Raw genomic sequence first — 19,813 nt, forward strand, 5'->3', positions numbered from 1 at the left:
AATAAATCCATCAATGAAAATTTCCTTCACATACATATAATCATAAGATGATGTAGTCAAATGGAATTCTTCCAGCAAGATGTGACCTTCTGCGTGATGTAATGCAATTGCAATACTTATTTTATTTCACCGATTTTCTACCTAGAGGTATTCAACGTGGAAGCCATGTCCAAATGCCACTTCATTAAAAAAAAAAAAAAAAAAAAAAACTCCAATGACTGACATGATGTGAACTCAGATGCAGGTTATGCCATAATTCTAAATCCCAGTAAATACTCGTACCATAAGGTTTTAAAAAAATGTGAAAAATATTATAATTGAAAAATAACAACCATCCCCTGTAATAACCTGTATCATCCTACCATGTATGATATTTTTCTCTTTTTATTTCTTTATATTAATTATCAAAAAGAAAAACAAAAAATGATGGAGTGGAATTCAATCTCAGCATATCTATTTTTGGGTAAACTTACAGTATCTCAAAACAGATTTTCCTCAAACAATTTTTTTTAATTATCCAAAACTGTAAGAAATATCTGAATTTGGATTTTAAAAAAAAACGAAAATAAGTACAGATTGAATCGGTATCAGTGGCAAGTCTGTATGGATTGTATAAATGTTTTCTCATTAAACAAACCTGTGCAAGCAATATTTCAAAAAATGGAATCACAAGAACTTAGGTTTGTTAAATTTTCTACCTTTCAACAAAAAATAATACATGACGGAAAAAAATAAATTAAAAAAACACAACTGAAAGTCAAAAATAAAACAAAAACAATAAAAGTGCAGTTCACAAGAAGAAAACTCTTTCTTGATGACATCTCACAGCGGTCCATAATTATTGTTAGGCAATTTTTGACAATGTCTAAAAGCTTCAATGGGAATTTCCAAGTCATGAAAATAAAAAATAAAAATGAGGTTTTCTTTTTTTGTGAGAAAACGAGAAGATGGGACTGTTCGGGTCTTGTAAGAACACTCGACTGGAAGTGTGGATTGCACACGACACTATCTTTTCAACAAAGCAAAGAAGTCAATGTTAGATGTTTATTTTGAGTGGACTGCACCAAAAAAAATAATTATAATAATAAAACCATCATAGTAGTAATAATAATAATAACAACAACAATATCAATTATAATAATAATAATAATAAATATAATAATAATAATGATAATAATGACGATGATAATGATAATAATAATTATAATAATAAAAGCTATGATTCTTTACAACGATCATATAATATCATTATTATCAAAGACACAACATATACACAGCAGAATGTTGATAAATGATTCTTAACAAAACAAAACAATATGAATTAATGGTACATATGAAATCCACACATTTGAAATATAAATTTACAATACAAGAGTGTCTTGGAAAATAGTTTGATCAACAACAAAAAAGGAACAGGAGCGGTGTTTACATTAATGAGCTATCGCTATGCACAGTGGAAATATGAAACGAGGAAAATTATGCTACACCAACAACCGGACATCTGCCAACAAACATACATCAAATAAACTGGAAAATAAATTATAGGAAACACAACAACAATCTTTCAACATACAAATGTAAACATCTTGTCTTCATATCAAAAACGTATGTTTCATTGTTTTCCATCAAATAAAGAAAAAAGAAAGGATCTGCTGCTGGGATGGTCCTTTTACAAATGAATAATTTCTGTGATACAATTCACAATCAATGAAATAATTCAACCACCATCCAATTATCCTTAAGATCATGCAACCACCCATTACTTGTCTCATTTACAATTCACAGAATTGGACCACGAAATGAAATCAAACTTAAATAAAGTGAGTATAGCACTGGTTTTCATTGGACTTTCAACCACTTCCTTCACATGACAAACTTAGGCCAGATCTATTCCTCGATTGGCAAATGCTGAATCTGAAATATAAAATCCAAAAAAAATACATTAAAAAGTATAACTTGATAATCATGCAATCTCAAACTGGACTTCCTTTGACTTATGCCTCTTGGCTCCTGGCGGAGCATATGGCCTCAACAGGACTCTTCCATCTTCTTCTGTCCTTGGTACAAACCTTTGCCTCACTCCAGGTAAGAGTTGAGACAATCAAATCTTGGTGAAGGCTTCTCCTCCACGTCTGTTTTGGACGACCCCATTTCCTCTTGCCTTGTGGGTTCCATTCGAGAGCCTGCTTGGTTATATTGCAGGGCTCTTTCCACAGGGTATGGCCAACATATCGCCACTTTCTGCGTCTGACCTGGACATCCATTTGTTCTTGGTTTGTTCTTGTCCAAAGGTCAGCATTTGGCACTTTGTCAAACTGGCATTAGATCTAATGGGAGAATGAATTTAGTATAAAGCACTGCCTGCTAAAGGTCAATTCCCACTTTATCATGACAGTCCGTTTATTTCCATCTTTATTATAGTTTCCAAATTTCTGATGAAGTCAGCAGCTTTAGAAGGCATTCTGCTTAAAGCCAATGTGACTGACGTGAGGAAAGAGAAACAATTTAGTCATAGTCATAGTGTCAAAGAGAGAAGCAAAGAGATCAGTTGGCTCTCAGCCTGTGGGGGTTAATCTCATACTACACTACCCAGAAACACTAAGACAGTCTTATGATTGTAGCACAATGGGTTGAATGAAAATAGATATGGATGTTGATGGTCGAGCATGATGATGGCTCTTGGATTGCACGATAAAATGCCGATACAAGAGCAATGAACACCAGGTTAGGACCGTGACACAAATGGATTATTGTAAACTATACCAGATCCAAACAATTCAGAGAAAGAGACAATTACTATTTACTACAGACTTCCAGTCTAATTTCAAGTCGTGTCCATTGCTCAGATATTAAGTTGATTGCTCTGCACATGGTAAGACACATATACTATGGTCACACATTTTCTCATGAACAATAGCCATACACACAGCAAACCATTTGCACAACAAAAAAATAGTAAAAGACCAGACCTAAAAAAAAAAAGAAAGAGTGAAAAGAACAAAAAACCTTTTCAATCAGGTGAGAAATACTTTAAAATATCATGTGTTCACTATGATGATACATACAATGATACAACCCAAAAAATCCGAGAGGGAAAAGCTAACAATAGGTACGGCAAACCCTCTTATCGAGTCATAGCTTTATTGGCAAACCGAGAATTTCAACTCAAATCGTCACTCTCTTTTTCTCATTTTCAGTCCGTCAAATAAAACGTGTTTGGTATCAGATTAAATCTCAAATCTTCATCTTTTAAAAAATGTTTATGCTTTTTTCATAGGATTTGCCGTTATTTTATGGCTTTGAGTTGAAGAAGAGGGTTAAACTCCGATTTTTGAACCGGCACTCCGCTACTCAAACACCGTAACTGACGGTCATCTTTTCTCTCCGCTCGGCTGTTCGCGTCAGCGCTATTAATAGTAACGCCAATGGCTGCATCAGAAAGAAAATTGAACAAGCTTTCATTCGATACCAGATTCGCATTTTTATGATCTTTTTCAAAGTTTGAAGTTTCAAGTTAAAAACTTTAATTTGATAAAAAAATTAAGAAAAATTTGAAAATTTGGACGATTCTGGTATCAAAAGAAAGTTTAAAATCTCAGCTTTAAAATGATGTATACGAAAGCAAGATTTATAGCTTTGCGGTCACCAGCCAACTGAAAACGAAACTACAACTACAACATTTGCCGTATTCACTTCACTCATATGCCGGCTCAGGCAAGGGGCACAATCGCTGATATTTCGAAACTTCGTGTTGAAATTGACAATTTTGGCTTTGTCAGCTACTTTAGGGGCAAATTATTTCTATTTTACTTAGAGTTGAGCTCAGAAAAAAAATACACATATTGTTTATAAAAAGATGTGTATTGTTAGAAAGTTACAGAGGTCTGGCTTGAATATTTATGAAAATACGGCATTTTGAAAACGGACAAAAGGTTGCTGTCAAAGCAGCCCAAATTTGGGCGATTTTCTACAAATTTCGAAATAACATATCTTTTTAAATTTTTAACCAATTTTAATAATTTTTATACCATTTTAATCATGAAAAAAAGTTCTACCTATTGAATGCAACTTAAAGACAACAATTATATAATCTAAATTTGGGTTTTCTGTACCTACTAACAACAAAACATTCATCTTTCAATATTACCAAATCATAAATGTAACAATAATAATAAATATAATCTGTAGAACAGATGATCCATCACCGAACAGGCGTCATGTCACGTCACGTCCTACATGTTAAGTATTGCTGTTGGCCAGGGACCCCTTGTAAAGCACTTTGAGCACATTTAGTGGATATTGCGCTACATAATAGCTCATTTAAAAATTTCTTTTAATGCGTTATGATTAATATTGCCACAGCAGCTGGCAAGATCTAATTAGGATTCTGAAAAATCTGAGATTCAATTAGGTCTTAAAGATCTTGCTCCTGAATGCATTGCCAATTCAAGATAAAACGGTAATTAACTCACCACTCTCTCCCTCTTCCATCCATCTCTGTCTTTGTCCCAAAAGCCCATCGGAATCCAAGTCTACAGTCCTTGTTGGATACGTAACACCATCCCCAAGACTGAATATCAAAGAAAAAGAGATTTATAATAATTGAGATCTTCCACCATACAGCAAAAAAAAAAAATAATAAATAAATAAAATTGATATATATTATAAATACTCTGCTTTTATCTTATAGATAAAAATTGTAAATCAAAAGAAAAATGAACTTATAAATCATATGTAAAAGGAAAAATGACAAGATCAGAGACTATTACATTTACAACAAAAAAAAGTGCCAATTCTTATACATCCCATTTTATACTTACCTAAAAATGAATGCAAAAAATGTTATAACTTCTTTTAATTTGTTTCAAAAATTGTATAACAAATTTAAAAAACAAAACAATTTAAAAAAACAAACAATAAACCAACACTGATGATAAATATAAATTCATTATTACTGCATTCCTAAAAAATTCTGAAAACATTCCATCAATCATATAAACAAAAACATGTAGCAACATACATGTTTTCACATAATTTTCCATTCCAATAGAAAGCAAAGCTCGATTAGGTTTATTTTAAAGAGTGACATGCCACTTCCAGCTCAGAAAAGGAAAAGAATAAAACAAAAAAGAAAAGAAAGCAATCAATTTCATAATCAGTATAAAAAGAAACAAATTAATCTACCATGATTAGAAAAAATAAAAATCAAATAATAAAAAAATTGTAGGATATCCATGCTTCGGAAATATAGCAGGCTATCAAGGAACCCTAAACGAATGGAGAAGAAATAAAATAAAAATGCAAACCCTCTTTAACTTAAATTCAAGCATACTAAGAGTAAGCAATTGCTAAACATATTTTATTTTAATTGCCATTATTTTAAATAACATATTTATATATATATATATATAAGGTAATTAAGTTAACAAGCAGTATCATATTGATAATATGGAAATAAATTTCGTTATTGATGAGTATTAACTATTAAAATGATGAATTTCAAACAGAAACACACAATCAGATTATGTCATAATTGAAAATAAATGCTCTGGTAATGAGGTTCATTCAAGCGGATAATTTATCTATATGAACCGTGCAGTTGGGTGAAATGTTCTTTCAGACAAGAGTGAAAACACAAGCAATATACAAATGTCAGAAAACAAGGTGCCAGGGAACGATGATAATCCGTAACAATTCATCATTTCTTTAAATACCAAGACATCAAACTTTGCTGGGAACAGATACAATGATATTGATACAAACAAAAGACTTGATGGGATCAGAGAGAGAATGATGACAGATTGGTGGGGAAACTGTCAACGTAAAAGAGTGCTCTTTAAAAGGAACAAAATACCTTTTGATTAGAAAAATGGAAATTATGTATGTCATTTTAATTGTTAATCCTGCTGATGATTTCACATGCACAGGCATTTCTTTTCTTAGAACAGTCCAACCTAGCTATATCAGAACTTACGTAGAACAAAGTTGTTGTTTCTTTAATAACTAAATGACCACAAAGAGTATTAGGATAATTTGTGAAACAATTTGTCATCAACTGTTATTTTCAATATCATTAAGAAATTTAATGTTCAAATTATATAACAGCTGAATAAATTCTCTATTTCAGAATCAAAATTACAAGATAAAATATATAGCTTAAAGAAAATTTTTTAAAAATTATTTGTTAATCTCATTATTTTTTGTCTTCATGTTCCTCTGTTCAAAGTTGTAATTGGCCAGTGCATTGAATTTGTACATCTATCACCATATTAACCAAAATTTGGAACTTTGATAAGTACAGATTTCCTAGTTAAGGACTTATCAGCTAAAAGGCACCATGAGAGAGACCAGTAACGACAGGGTAATGTGGCAGCATTTAAAAATAATCTATTATAAATGTAGTCCTCATGACTGTGAAAATAGGTCAGAGTAAGCAAACCTCATCAGAATAGAGGTTGAATTAAGGGGGAAAAAAGTATTTTGGGATTATTAAATTTAATATTCAAGCAGTGTTGGCTTGTACGGGCAAAATAGAATATGTCCATATTCATTGGGCTTCTGTTCTTTTTATGGACAAGTCAAAATTTGAGATCGGTAAATAGGCGTTCAGTCAACTTGAGAAAGTCTGATAGCTATGAAAGAATTGTGGGTTATTAAAGAACATTTTCTGTCGAGGTGAAATACAAAGAACATTCAATTGAGGTTAAGACAGCCATGAACTGACAAGATTCCCTTTCGAGCTAATGTATTTTTATTCATCATTATATATTAGTTATAATTATTCTTTACCATTTAGAAATTTTTTTATTAGTAATCAAATCTGCTCATTACCATTTTCACTATATTATCTTAGTGTAATAAAGTTGTTTTGTTTTTTTGGTTCAATGTGTAAACAGATTTTAAAAGAAAGAATCTGTCCTAAAAATTAATTTAAGTTGCTCAAATCAATGACATTATTAAGCATGTAAATTTGTCTGTCTTATTGACTGCCTAACTATATCATTTGTATAAGAATACAACATTAGAAATCTGGTAAACAATAAATCATGTTGCTAAAAAACATAATATAAGATTAAACATTATTTTTAATGGAGCATATTCAAGTCACAACAAGCCCATAAGTTCACCCTGTAATTCTATCCCTGTCTGATTTTATTTATTCTAAAAATATATATATAATTAAGTGAATATAAATTTCCAAGACTCTTTGCATTTATTATAATACGCAATATTGTAAGCTTGATGTTAAAATTTGGTAACAATTTTTCCTTTACCACTCTTCCTACGGTTTTCCTACCACTACTATGTTAGAGTTAGGGCAATGATGCAAATTTAACTTAACTTGAGCTTAATTAAAGATAAAAAAAAAAAAATTAGGAAAACTGCATAAGACATTTCTTCTACAGCCACACAAATTACATATTTGCAACAGCGATATGTGAAACAAAAATTAGTGTTGTGTAGGAGATCAACTACAGGCAGGTTGGACTGTACGTAATATAGAAAAAAAAATGTATTATCTTTAAACAGAATCAAACTGCTATGTTCCTGAAGAGCACCTTTAACATTCCTTTACACCTAAAACAGGAGATGTTTGAGCAAAAGGACCAGGAGTAAGAAATAGGTGGCTAACCTTGGGGTGCTTCCCATTGTGTTATAGTTGAGGGTGGGTTGTAAACGGGATGCATAAGAGACACCGTCTCCGCGACTGCCAAAACAGAGAAGAGGAAAAAAAGAAAAACCTAGAGGTTATCGGTGAAAATGTGATCTCAAAAAGAAACTCGACAGATCATAGGATTTTGCTTTGCAAGTAATTTTTAATGCAAGATTCCCATACTACATTCAACTAATTAATAAACCTATATAAATAGTAAAATAAGACATTTGTATTATACTTTGAAACATCTCTGATGGGGAATGATAGCGGCTGTCAGATAAGACACAATGTTTTTACTTATATCTTTGTGACCTTAACACAATTTTTATAGGCAGTGCATTACATTATGAAATGAGAATTGAGATCAAATCAATATCATCACTCTTTCAAATAATTATTCATAAAAATTTTTTATGAAAACTCAATATGATAGTTAATGCATTCAATAACTGTTGAAGTCTTGGTAAAAAGTCAATTCGTGCAGCGACCGTGCAGATCACATGTGGGTAAGTCATTTATTAATGGGAGTAATGATTTACTTCACATTCTACTGGACTTCCATTGCTTAGTTTGATTTTATCTTAGCTAATGCTTGTCCCCAGAGTAAAAATTTATATCCGTTAGTCTCTAGTGATACCTAATCATAAAAATTAAATCAAATCATTTGCTGTCTGTAAAACTCAGGGTCTTTTGAAAATCAAGCTAAGATTGTGTTGTCATCATTTTACAGCTGGTGGCATTTTCTTTTAATCCTAGTAAACACACACATATAATCAAACGACTTGTTATGTGTTCGCTGAAATTAAAAATTTAGAAAAGACAAAAAAAAACATAAGAAGGAAATCCTTGATGCCAATGGAATGTAAATATTAGGTTGAAAAAATTTCTTGCAAGTACAAATTTGGATAGACTAGCATCCTATCCAAAGGACAGCAAGCACTAGCTATATTGTCTGTTTCACGCTATAAAAACCGGGATAAACTCCAGGTCCATGGGCCTAATGGCTTTGAAGAACTCTGTTTTTTTTTGTTTTTTTTTACAAATTTAGAATACCAGTTTTAAAAAGCTATGAGTACAAACCTGGTAAAGACTGGCAGAAACCAAAATCGCCTCTGATCCCCAAACACTTCTGCCATATTGGCAGATGATCCTAAACTAAAACCATCTTTGTCTGGTCCTGTTTGAAAGATGGGTGCCCTGAAGGCCTCTGAAAGTGATTTAAAAAAAAAAAGAATAGATTTCGCCATGATTTTCCAAATAAAAAAAAATATTTTAAAAAATCATTAAATTCGTTTTTATATGTTACTCATAATAAAGATAATGACTCACTGCTTGAGTCAAGATTTAATAAATAGTACATTATCAAACTCTTCTTAAGGCTTTGTTTAGGTAATTTACAATTATTAGGAATAACAAGTTGGAACATTCTTGTAAATCACAAATGTGCCACTTAGAGATTAATCCAAGCAATATTGAATTATAATAATAGGCGTATTGTGAATTTCCAAAAAATTTAATAAAGAACTATCTTATAATTGCTTATTAACAGGGGAAGCAGCTCGCATGTGGCCCTTGAATCTCCTGCTTTTGAACTTTGGATGATCTACAATTCGTTCATAGAGTTATGAATTTTTAGAATGAATATTTTTCGGTTCAAAACGCCAATTTACCATTGCAATAGTTGTGACCGAGTTCAGACAACACAATAATAACAACTGCCTATGAAGACGTAACTTCGTCAAAAATGGACGGATTTTGATGAATTATAAATCAAAATATAGGTAAAATTCTATTCTTTCATTATAAACTGGATTTTGCTTTTATTGTCTTCTTTCTTCCTTTGGTGGTCATGAATAGGCATAACTTATGAACTACTACTGAGTACGTGAGAGTTTGACCTTGAGACTCAGCAATAGCAGCAATCTTCTCCTTGACATCCTTTAAACATTTGAAAGTATTCATCTGAATCAAAACAAAGTTAAATGAAGCAAAATATGAAAAGGAATAATATTTTGGAGTGAAAAAGATATAGGCTATATTGGATCAATTCCTTGTTGCCTAAGTATGAAAAGTGAGGGTTTGAAGGAAGTCAACACACTATAATTAAACAGACTGTAGATAAATCCGTTTTAATTTTTTTTTTTTTTAATAAGATAAATGGGACTCTCAAAGAACTGTAAACAAACCGAACGTTAAAATGTTTTAAATGACTGACTGGTGGACCAAAAGTGGCTGTTGAAAGTTAAAATTTACCGAGAAAAGGACGTTCATCATACGACATGACGCCCCCCCCCCCCCCCCCCCCCCCCCTTCCCCAATAAAAAAAAAATCCAAAACAAATAAACCAAAGGTGATGATGGGAGGGTGTGTGTGTGGATGGGGGGGGGGGGGGGGGGGGGGGGGGGGGGGGGTGGGCTTTGCTCAGCTCTTCACTTTTAGGACTCCAGTACAGATATTTATTCAATATTTACCATGGGGGCCACACAGACTAGTTTCAATCGTAAACAAAGATGGCGGAAGTTCGACTCCCATGGCAACCATTATTTTTTTTTTTCGTACTTTTACTTCAATAAACAAATAAGAATGAAAATAAAAGAATAAAATGCTCTTACATGAAAAAACATTATGAAAACAAAAAGTTAATATCAATAATAAGCCAATAAAGGAGGTAGAGCGTGGTGTTTAATCAGCAGCGACCGTGGGTCCAAAGGTCAGCTACAGCGTGACGTCATAGCCACAGAATGCCGGCTCAGTTGAGCGGTAAGTCTAAAATCGTGTTTTTTTGCGGAGAGTTAAACAAGTCGTGCGTCAAGTTTAATTCTTGCATATCTTGTGTCATTCAAATATTTAATAGTTGAATTTTATGTCTCCGAAGTTTAAATAATGTCGCCCAACGGGTTTTTATGTTCTTAAGGTTTAAAAATTGCATTGATTTCAAAAGAAAATAACTCGAGTTATAGTGATCCGATCGACTTCAGAAAAAGACTGTTTCGTAGTTTAGCTTCTCCTCTTCAAAAAGATGTATCTGAAGTGGTAGTACGATCCGAAAAACGAAACAAAAATTGCATTTGTTTCCGACCACTCCCGCAGGTCGCTTCCACGGCCGGTCACAAAAACTCAAGCTAAGGGCCATCATTAACTAACCCTAAAAAATAAAAAATAAAACCTAGTACCTTTGACAAAAACTAAGACCTTTACTACGACTACGACCTATAACAACCCCCTTCCCCCTTTTATGTTTCGCAGTGATTGATTTATTTTAATTTAGGCTTATAGCTTAGTTTTTTTTTTTCATACCGGAGCAAATTTCTTTAAATATTTTTTTGTCTAATAGTATGTCTGTCCCCTGAGGTAGAGAATAATGGATTGTCTGATTTCAGAGTTGAGAATTTACAGGCCTGAAAACTTACTGACTATATTGATTGAGACTTACCTAGATTGGATCTGTTGTGAAGAGATAGCCAAATGTGATAAAAGAACAATGACATGACACTGATGCCAAACATGATGCTCACAAAGAACAAGAACAAGATGTGAAATCTACCCACACCCGAGCCACCCCCATTCTGAAAACAAAAATGTAATAACATTAAATTATACAGATTTGATTATAAGACTTTCAATCTCACTGATTTTTTAATTAACCAGTTGAATTACAAGGCTGAGCTGATTTATAAGTACCGTTTTGTTACAACTTTTTTGTTTTTAATAGCACATACAAACATAATATATGAAAAGATCCCATTGGACTGAAATGCCATCCAAAAAGCATCTAAAAAGAAACCTAATCTGAGGTGTTGAGAAGGTAGAGTCATGCAATGCCATTGTGAGTGTTTTTTGTTTTTATTTCTGTGTACCTTTACAACTATTTTTATACAATTCCTCTAAATGCCTTTACAAAGGTTCTATATTTTTAACATTACTTTATCGCCTGCCGCAAAGGTAAGTATGGGAGTAAGAGTTAAAGAAAATAATCAAATTATAAATGCCTCTTATTTTATCTTAAACAAAGGCACTACCAACTGCAAGCAAATCAATGTCATAGTTATGTGAAAATCAACAATGAGAGATGACTTACCGACCAAAAATCTATGAAATACTTGAGTGTGGACATTGCCACATAGAAACAGTAAAGTAAAGCATACCCCAGAAAGAGTATGAAAAATTTGTAGTTGTGGAAACCAACACAGTTGTTGACCCTGCAAATCAAAATATCAAAGAAATTGCTTAAAATCATAAAACATCAACAACAACAAAATCTTAAAGAAGATATGTACTTTACTTATGGCATACATTTTGGCCTGAAATGAAGTTTCATAGCCATCTTTTCTAGTCAAATCTCAATAGTCAAATTAGGAAAAATTAGGAAGCAAGTATGAAAAGTGCCTGACAAAGCAAGAAAGAAAAATACAAGAAAAAAAAAAATCCTAAAAAATCAGTCTTCCTTGACTGGGGATTGAACCTCAGACCTCCTGATTACTGGTCAGACACGCTACCATTACACCACAGGGGTTCCCGATAGTTGGAACAATTTCAATACCTATATTCTTCACAAGAGTTTGTGCTTTACACTGTGAACCCTCGCTTGCATCACACAACACAAACACTGACAAGAGGACTAGGATTAAGTCATTTGAGTAGCTCCATTTTTACTTTTGAAAACATCAAATTGAAAAATTAGGGAGCAGATCTTTACCTTACACCATTGCCTGCTCCATAATCTCTCAATTTGAGGAAGAGGAGAAAGTTTTAAAATTCTAAAGACATATTATTTCATAAGAAAAATATTGATAATTTTAATGTCTTTTGAGGTCAAATTTGAACTAAAATCAAGCAGTAAAGGAAATTTCCTAAACTACGTGTCAACATGTCAACAAATAAATTAAAGCGATTTTAGAATCGAGTTTTGAGGAAAATACAATACCAAGAAATAGAACCCCCCCCCCCCCCCCCCCACCCCCATGTTTCTATGTTTCACAATTAGATATCTAATCTAACAAAACGTTTTACATACCAAGGACAATGGTGATCCATTTTCAACACACATCTAGGAGTAGGGAAAAAAATAAAATTCAATGTAAACTAGAGTCACATTCAAAAACAATAATACAAAAATATTATAAGTAATTTATTTTCAGATCCTGACCCCCCCCCCCCCCCCCCCCCCCCTTATTAACACACTAATAGTATTTATGACAGACTGTCTCAAAATGGTATGATGTTGGAGTGATCCAAATACGTACATTTGATTTTAATTTATAGCCAAATTGACCAGAAATACGAGATTTATTTCTTGTCACTTTCAGAAAACCGCAACCATTGCCGTTAGTACAACATTTAAACTTCCTTTAGTGAAACATATAAACTTATCACAAGTTACTTATTTTCACTATAAATTACATTTTAAGATTCTAAGTCCTCCCAACAAAAAACAGTTTTGAGTAGATGGGTCACATTTCATCAAATCCGCCATGTCAAATAGATAAATAATGAGTAATGATACAAGAAGGGTTCTATCAATTATATGAAATTTAAAGAAAGAATGTATATGAATATATGACTTACTGCTTCAATCCAGTATTCTAGATGACCAAAAAGAATTTAAATTTACAATGATCAGAGATAATACATCTTAATTTTCAGTGTCTTGATAATTTAAATTATTTCCTCTTAATAACACATAAAGATGTTAGAAGAAGTCTCATATTTCTGGATAGATTCAATTATCACCATCTAACCACCCTGTTTTGAGGCAATGAGTCAACATATGTATGGCGACATGGTAAACCCACGCACAACTTACTGAAACAACTACTGACTACTGAGTGTGGTCATCTCAACGGTTAATTTTGATCAAATCATTGCATTCTTTTACATTTTAGTTTGCTAAATAATACAGGGAACTTTCAAATGCAGATACACCCTTTATTAATCACCCTCTATAAATCTGACATGTAGAAAAAAAATCCTCAAACCAGCTTTTCTCGGTTACTGATTTTCTTCTTGCTATGGCCATACATCGGAATTTCTCTGTAGATTTGTAAATGTAACATAAGCTATTATCTCAATTTAGTATCCTGGTTACATGAGCATGATTTTCTGATATCACCACACATCTTGTCGTAGTATAAAGTGAGAAATTTACTACACAACTATAATATTGCAAGAAAAAAAAAAAGCTCCTTACAATGCACAAACTGAACAGTGATGAGATCGATCTGGTTTCACACATTTGCACTTTTCACAGTATCTTGGAACTGAAAAAGGAGGGGGAAAAAAGAAATATCTATAATTAATTATGGACAAACACATATTATTACCTTACTCTCAGTTTTAAAGTTTGTTAATAAGATATATTAGATAGCGCCTTTAAACTCTACAGGTTTACAAACAACAAGGTAACAAACAAACAAAAAGATTTATCTATCAGTATCAGCCTTCTAACCAAAAATTTCTGTTCTAAAGATTTACCACCTCACCACCAACTCATCACATTCAATTCAATCAAATGGACAGAGTGGAGTTAAAATATTTCAGTTGCACTCAATAAACTTTTCACAGGATGGTAAAAAAAAGGTCCTGCTAAAGAAAATAATATATACATAAAAAAGAAAGTAAGAAAGAAAGAAAGAAACAGAGCTGCCGCCTCAAGGGGTGAAAAAGAGTAAAATAAATTTTAAAATTTTTAAAGTCTCAACCTCCATATATTCCAATATCCCAAAATAAATGACCCGTCAGGCTCCAATCACATTTTGAATAAGGCAAAGGAAAACAAAGGGAATTGGTATTTAAATGGTTGGAAGTACTCACATCCTGCTACTGTTCTATTTTGTAAAGGCAATTTCCTTGCAAAATTTTCCAACAACTCTTTTTGTACAGTTTCATCACGTTCAGATTCAAGCCGCTGCCACTCTGGTTTTGACAAATAAAACTATGGGGGAGGGGAAAAAAACAAAACAAAACAATCCATGAAAAATTTGAACAGATTTAAAATTCTTAATAAAATTGAAAAAAGAATAATTTATTAAACCCCTAAAATGTTGAAGATCGTCCATAACAATATTATCTGAAAATTCTCTAATAGAATTGATCCTATCAAACTACCACGGAAATGAGAGTTTACCCTAGTTTCTGTTGTATTTGAAATCTGATTAGGACATTTGTCTGCCACAAAACACTTTCTACTAGATCTTATATTAGACCCAGCTATCTGTGACTGCTGGGTGGACAGCATGATGTCAATTACCATATCAGTGCTGATGGTGACAAAAAGTGAAAAAGGAGGAAAATTTTGAACATTTGTCTTTATGCACCATTTTAACGGCTTTCATCCACATTTTTACAGCAACAGAGATAATAAATTATCATTTACAGTTATACAGTTTAGATGTCTTCACTGATCATTTATGGAAAATTTTTGCTGAAATGAAAAGTGAGTGATAATATTGCAAACATTTTCGAAAAAGCGGGATATCGCGAGAATCGCGAAAGAGGTCTAAAAGGAGGAAATTCCTCTTCTGCCTCCAAAATCGCTGATTTCCACGAATCCGCAGAAAACCATCAGCACTGCCACATATTGAGCTATACTAGCTCAAGGAGTAGTAGTGTAGTAGTTAAGACAGAAATATTTTGTGTCTCCAAGGATGTATTTTGGCATACATATGCATATAAACAAATATCTCACAATCTTACTAAACATTTATCTAAACCAAACTTAATTTAATATAATAATACTTGTTTTTAAGTTTACCTCTTTTGGTGGCAGACGCACTTTAGCAAAAATGGTCCTGTAAAACGACCACAGAAATAAGAACAGAATTGGGTGATAAAACAGGAGGAAAAACACTGAAACGAAAAATAAAATAAAATTTCATTAGAATTAAAAGAGGATAAATTTTTCACAAAATGACTGTATAGATGGGGTAAGTGATAAACAAAATTGACTGAATCTAGAAAATATCATTCAAGGCTTTTTAATGCAGATAATATATTTTCTTTAAAATAAAAAGATGATGAATGTTTGAATGAGTTTTCATAGTTCAGGTAAAGATTGCCTTCTGACAAGCACAGTTACAAAGAAATTGATTCATAAAGGTAAGAGAATCAATCGTCTTTGTTGCTTTGTTCTTGTTTTTTTTTTGTTTTTCAAAAAATTAATATCTGAGAAATGTCCTTTGAAATAATCTCTGCATCCTTCTATCTATAATTGTACAGTGGGTAAACATAAGTTCAATTTTTAAAATCGTTCTAGTAATTTCTTATATTATATAATCAGTAATTTTTAAAAGGTGACCACATCTTTATTTCAACTCAGTAAATGGGAATTCAGAAGGGTAAAATTGGTAGGATTAAGTATTAAACCCAAAATATGATAAAAACCTAGAGCTTTCAATGAGATTTTAAAAAAACTAAAATACTAATGACAAATAAACCACATTCATTTTCAATGATAGTATATAAAGAAAAATCCCATATTTATCAGTTTCAAGCAGCAATAAAATAAAACAAACTGATAGATAATCTATTATGAGAACATATTATATACCTTTTTCGTAGATTGTGTCAGTTGTCACTGAAAAGACAAAGACAGTAAAATAAATAAGAGAATACTACATAACATTACTTTGTTTGTTGTGCAAGTGGAAAATAAATAATGTGTAGTGTAAACAAATAAGTACTATCTAAAACAAACATTCTACAAACAGAAGTATTACACCAACATTTTGCAGCTTGAATTTATAAATTAATATATTACAGCCAAAACCGGTAGTTAAAAAAAAAAGTAGTCCTTCAAAGCCATTGGCTCATGGAGCCGTAGTTTATCCCGGTTTCTATAGCGTAAAATGGACAATAGAACAGTGATGATGATAATGGCATAATAGCACTTTGTCAGAAAGGAGGAAAATGTATCGGTCCATCAATGCAAGCAAACTCAAGCCAAAAATTACATATATTCTAATATGATAGTTGTGTAACATTATATAATATACTTCTCTTGAAAATAATGAATTGTCCTTTCCCGAAAATAATTTTTAACTTAAAGGCACACTTATTCTTATTCACTTATACAAGGTTAGACGTCTATTAATCATACACCAATACACCGCTATACTAAACTAGACGTCTATCTACATTTTTGAGTGAGGCAGTTTCTTTACCACAAGGACCACAAGGCACGGAAATCCTCCAGATAAAAAAAATAAAATTAAAAAGCACATAGTTCATACTCATAAAATTACATTTTCTTTCTTCGTTTTAATTTTGTTGACATAAAATTAAAACCATAAATTAAAAAATCAAAATGAATGACTGGACTGGACTGACACAGACAAAGAAAAAAACATTGTTGTAGTGAAATCTGATCTAGAATACATATTAAATTATTTATAAACATACATATGCACAGTTGGACAACATAAGCATAGTAAGACCATCCAACGATGAGAGTGATAAAAACTACCGGTGCCCATTTCAGAGCCTCCAAGCAGAGTTGGCAGGCTCTGGGGGCCATTTTGTCAGTTTTAGTAAGTAGACTTTCGTCGCACTCGGTCAGCCAGTCACTCTTTATCATCTCCCCTAACAGCCTCACAGTAGGACTTGCCAAGTAGTTTTACAAGGAAAAAGCCAAATACATAACTTCTTGTTCTTCTTGTTCTTGTACTTCTTGTTCTTCTTGTTCTTCTTGTTGTTCTTCTTCTTCTTCTTCTTCTTCTTGTTCTTCTTGTTGTTCTTCTTCTTCTTCTTCTTCTTCTTCTTCTTCTTCTTCTTCTTCTTCTTCTTCTTCTTCTTCTTCTTCTTCTTCTCTTCTTCTTCTTCTTCTTCTTCTTCTTCTTCTTCTTCTTCTTCTTCTTTCTTCTTCTTCTTCTTCTTCTTCTTCTTCTTCTTCTTCTTCTTCTTCTTCTTCTTCTTCTTCTTCTTCTTCTTCTTCTTCTTCTTCTTCTTCTTCTTCTTCTTCTTCTTCTTCTTCTTCTTCTTCTTCTTCTTCTTCTCTTCTTCTTCTTCTTCTTCTTCTTCTTCTTCTTCTTCTTCTTCTTCTTCTTCTTCTTCTTCTTCTTTTCTTCTCTCTTCTTCTTCTTCTTTCTTCTTCTTTCTTCTTCTTCTTCTTCTTCTTCTTCTTCTTCTTCTTCTTCTTCTTCTTCTTCTTCTTCTCTTCTTCTTCTTCTTCTTCTCTCTTCTTCTTCTTCTTCTTCTTCTTCTTCTTCTTCTTCTTCTTCTTCTTCTTCTTCTTCTTCTTCTTCTTCTTCTTCTTCTTCTTCTTCTTCTTCTTCTTCTTCTTCTTCTTCTTCTTCTTCTTCTTCTTCTTCTTCTTTCTTCTTCTTCTTCTTCTTCTTCTTCTCTTCTTCTTCTTTCTTCTTCTTCTTCTTCTTCTTCTTCTTCTTCTTCTTCTTCTTCTTCTTCTTCTTCTTCTTTCTTCTTTTCTTCTTCTTCTTTCTTCTTCTTTCTTCTCTTCTTCTTCTTCTTCTTCTTCTTCTTCTTCTTCTTCTTCTTCTTCTTCTTCTTCTTCTTCTTCTTCTTCTTCTTCTTCTTCTTCTTCCAGTTATAACAACTTATTTAGCTTTTTTTTCTTCAGATCTTTTTTAATTGTCGATATTCGCCGATATAACGTTATGGATTGGAATGAGGTTAAAGCGACGTGCACTTATTTGCAGGCCTGATAACCCAAAGCCTTATAGGCTCATTGTTGTAATGGAAATCTATTTTTTAAAAAACGCAAATTATTGTCCATTACAACATAAGGATCCTCGGAGTCAGACCTGCATATATTATGTACCAGTCGGGTTAAAGGTTTGGTAGTAAAAAATTTTAATTCAGAAAAGTGAGTGGAGCAGGCACTTATGTTGGTAACAACAAGATGAAAATTTTCATTCTCTATTGTCTTCTGGCACTTTTCTATTCACTTCATATCTTGTTGTTACCAACATAAGTGCCTGCTCCACTCACTTTTCTGAATTAAAAATTCACCCCATACACCGGAGCATACTCAATGTCTCAATCGTTTCTATGTTATATGTTTGTGTTGAGAATATTGGCTATTAAGCTTAACTGCTGGTCAAAATTATTCGCGATGGTAGTGTACGAACGTATCGGCGGTCTCAAGAAGTGGGTGAGAGAGGGATCTAGTAATGACTTTGAGTTTGAAACGAATATTTTTGTGTTCGTTGATAGCTCACACGGTAGAGCCACGCTCTCACCTGCCAGGCGGAGTTGTCGTACCAATAAGGTCGCAGGTTCAAACCCCACCACCGCCGCGAAAAATTTTCATTCTCTATTGTCTTCTGGCACTTTTCTATTCACTTCATATCTTGTTGTTACCAACATAAGTGCCTGCTCCACTCACTTTTCTGAATTAAAAATTCACCCCATACACCGGAGCATACTCAATGTCTCAATCGTTTCTATGTTATATGTTTGTGTTGAGAATATTGGCTATTAAGCTTAACTGCTGGTCAAAATTATTCGCGATGGTAGTGTACGAACGAATCGGCGGTCTCAAGAAGTGGGTGAGAGAGGGATCTAGTAATGACTTTGAGTTTGAAACGAATATTTTTGTGTTCGTTGATAGCTCACACGGTAGAGCCACGCTCTCACCTGCCAGGCGGAGTTGTCGTACCAATAAGGTCGCAGGTTCAAACCCACCCACCGCCGCGAAAAATTTTCATTCTCTATTGTCTTCTGGCACTTTTCTATTCACTTCATATCTTGTTGTTACCAACATAAGTGCCTGCTCCACTCACTTTTCTGAATTAAAAATTCACCCCATACACCGGAGCATACTCAATGTCTCAATCGTTTCTATGTTATATGTTTGTGTTGAGAATATTGGCTATTAAGCTTAACTGCTGGTCAAAATTATTCGCGATGGTAGTGTACGAACGAATCGGCGGTCTCAAGAAGTGGGTGAGAGAGGGATCTAGTAATGACTTTGAGTTTGAAACGAATATTTTTGTGTTCGTTGATAGCTCACACGGTAGAGCCACGCTCTCACCTGCCAGGCGGAGTTGTCGTACCAATAAGGTCGCAGGTTCAAACCCCACCACCGCCGCAAAAAATTTTCATTCTCTATTGTCTTCTGGCACTTTTCTATTCACTTCATATCTGGTAGTAAAAATTCCAATTTGGCAATCTTGTTTCCGAGCCGTATCTATTTACAAATTT

The 19,813-nt window shown here is 33.0% G+C and overlaps 1 protein-coding gene across 2 annotated transcripts; it reads right to left on the reverse strand.

The window, feature by feature from the left end:
* Positions 1-1,739: 1,739 nt before the first annotated feature.
* On the reverse strand, positions 1,740-17,211 carry LOC144971556 (palmitoyltransferase ZDHHC20-A-like). Of its 2 annotated transcripts, XM_078912579.1 has the most exons (12): positions 17,054-17,211; positions 16,203-16,229; positions 15,408-15,502; positions 14,468-14,588; positions 13,845-13,914; positions 12,672-12,704; positions 11,736-11,856; positions 11,091-11,223; positions 8,738-8,864; positions 7,634-7,708; positions 4,473-4,570; positions 1,740-1,914 (listed from the first exon to the last, which is right to left on the reverse strand). In XM_078912579.1, the coding sequence occupies exons 1-12, from the start codon at positions 17,166-17,168 to the stop codon at positions 1,877-1,879; spliced, it is 1,053 nt and encodes a 350-aa protein (XP_078768705.1). In that variant the 5' UTR covers positions 17,169-17,211; the 3' UTR covers positions 1,740-1,876. The 2 variants fall into 2 exon arrangements, with proteins under 2 accessions (XP_078768705.1, XP_078768706.1); XM_078912580.1 differs by lacking the exon at positions 7,634-7,708.
* Between the last annotated feature and the right edge of the window lie 2,602 nt (positions 17,212-19,813).

Source organism: Berghia stephanieae, chromosome 4, assembly GCF_034508935.2.
Source record: "Berghia stephanieae isolate SIO BIC M18660-M18661 chromosome 4, UCSD_Bste_1.3, whole genome shotgun sequence".
NCBI classification, from domain to species: Eukaryota; Metazoa; Mollusca; class Gastropoda; order Nudibranchia; family Aeolidiidae; genus Berghia; species Berghia stephanieae.

Bases quoted from the DNA above. Each gene is read 5' to 3' on its own strand.
- LOC144971556 (XM_078912579.1), bottom strand. From the start codon at position 17,168: ATGGCCCCCAGAGCCTGCCAACTCTGCTTGGAGGCTCTGAAATGGGCA. The intron at 11,224-11,735 runs GTAAGTCATCTC...TTTTGTTTTCAG, and splicing joins ATTTCATAGATTTTTGGTCG to AATGGGGGTGGCTCGGGTGT. The intron at 1,915-4,472 runs GTGAGTTAATTA...TTTATATTTCAG, and splicing joins GATGGAAGAGGGAGAGAGTG to ATTCAGCATTTGCCAATCGA.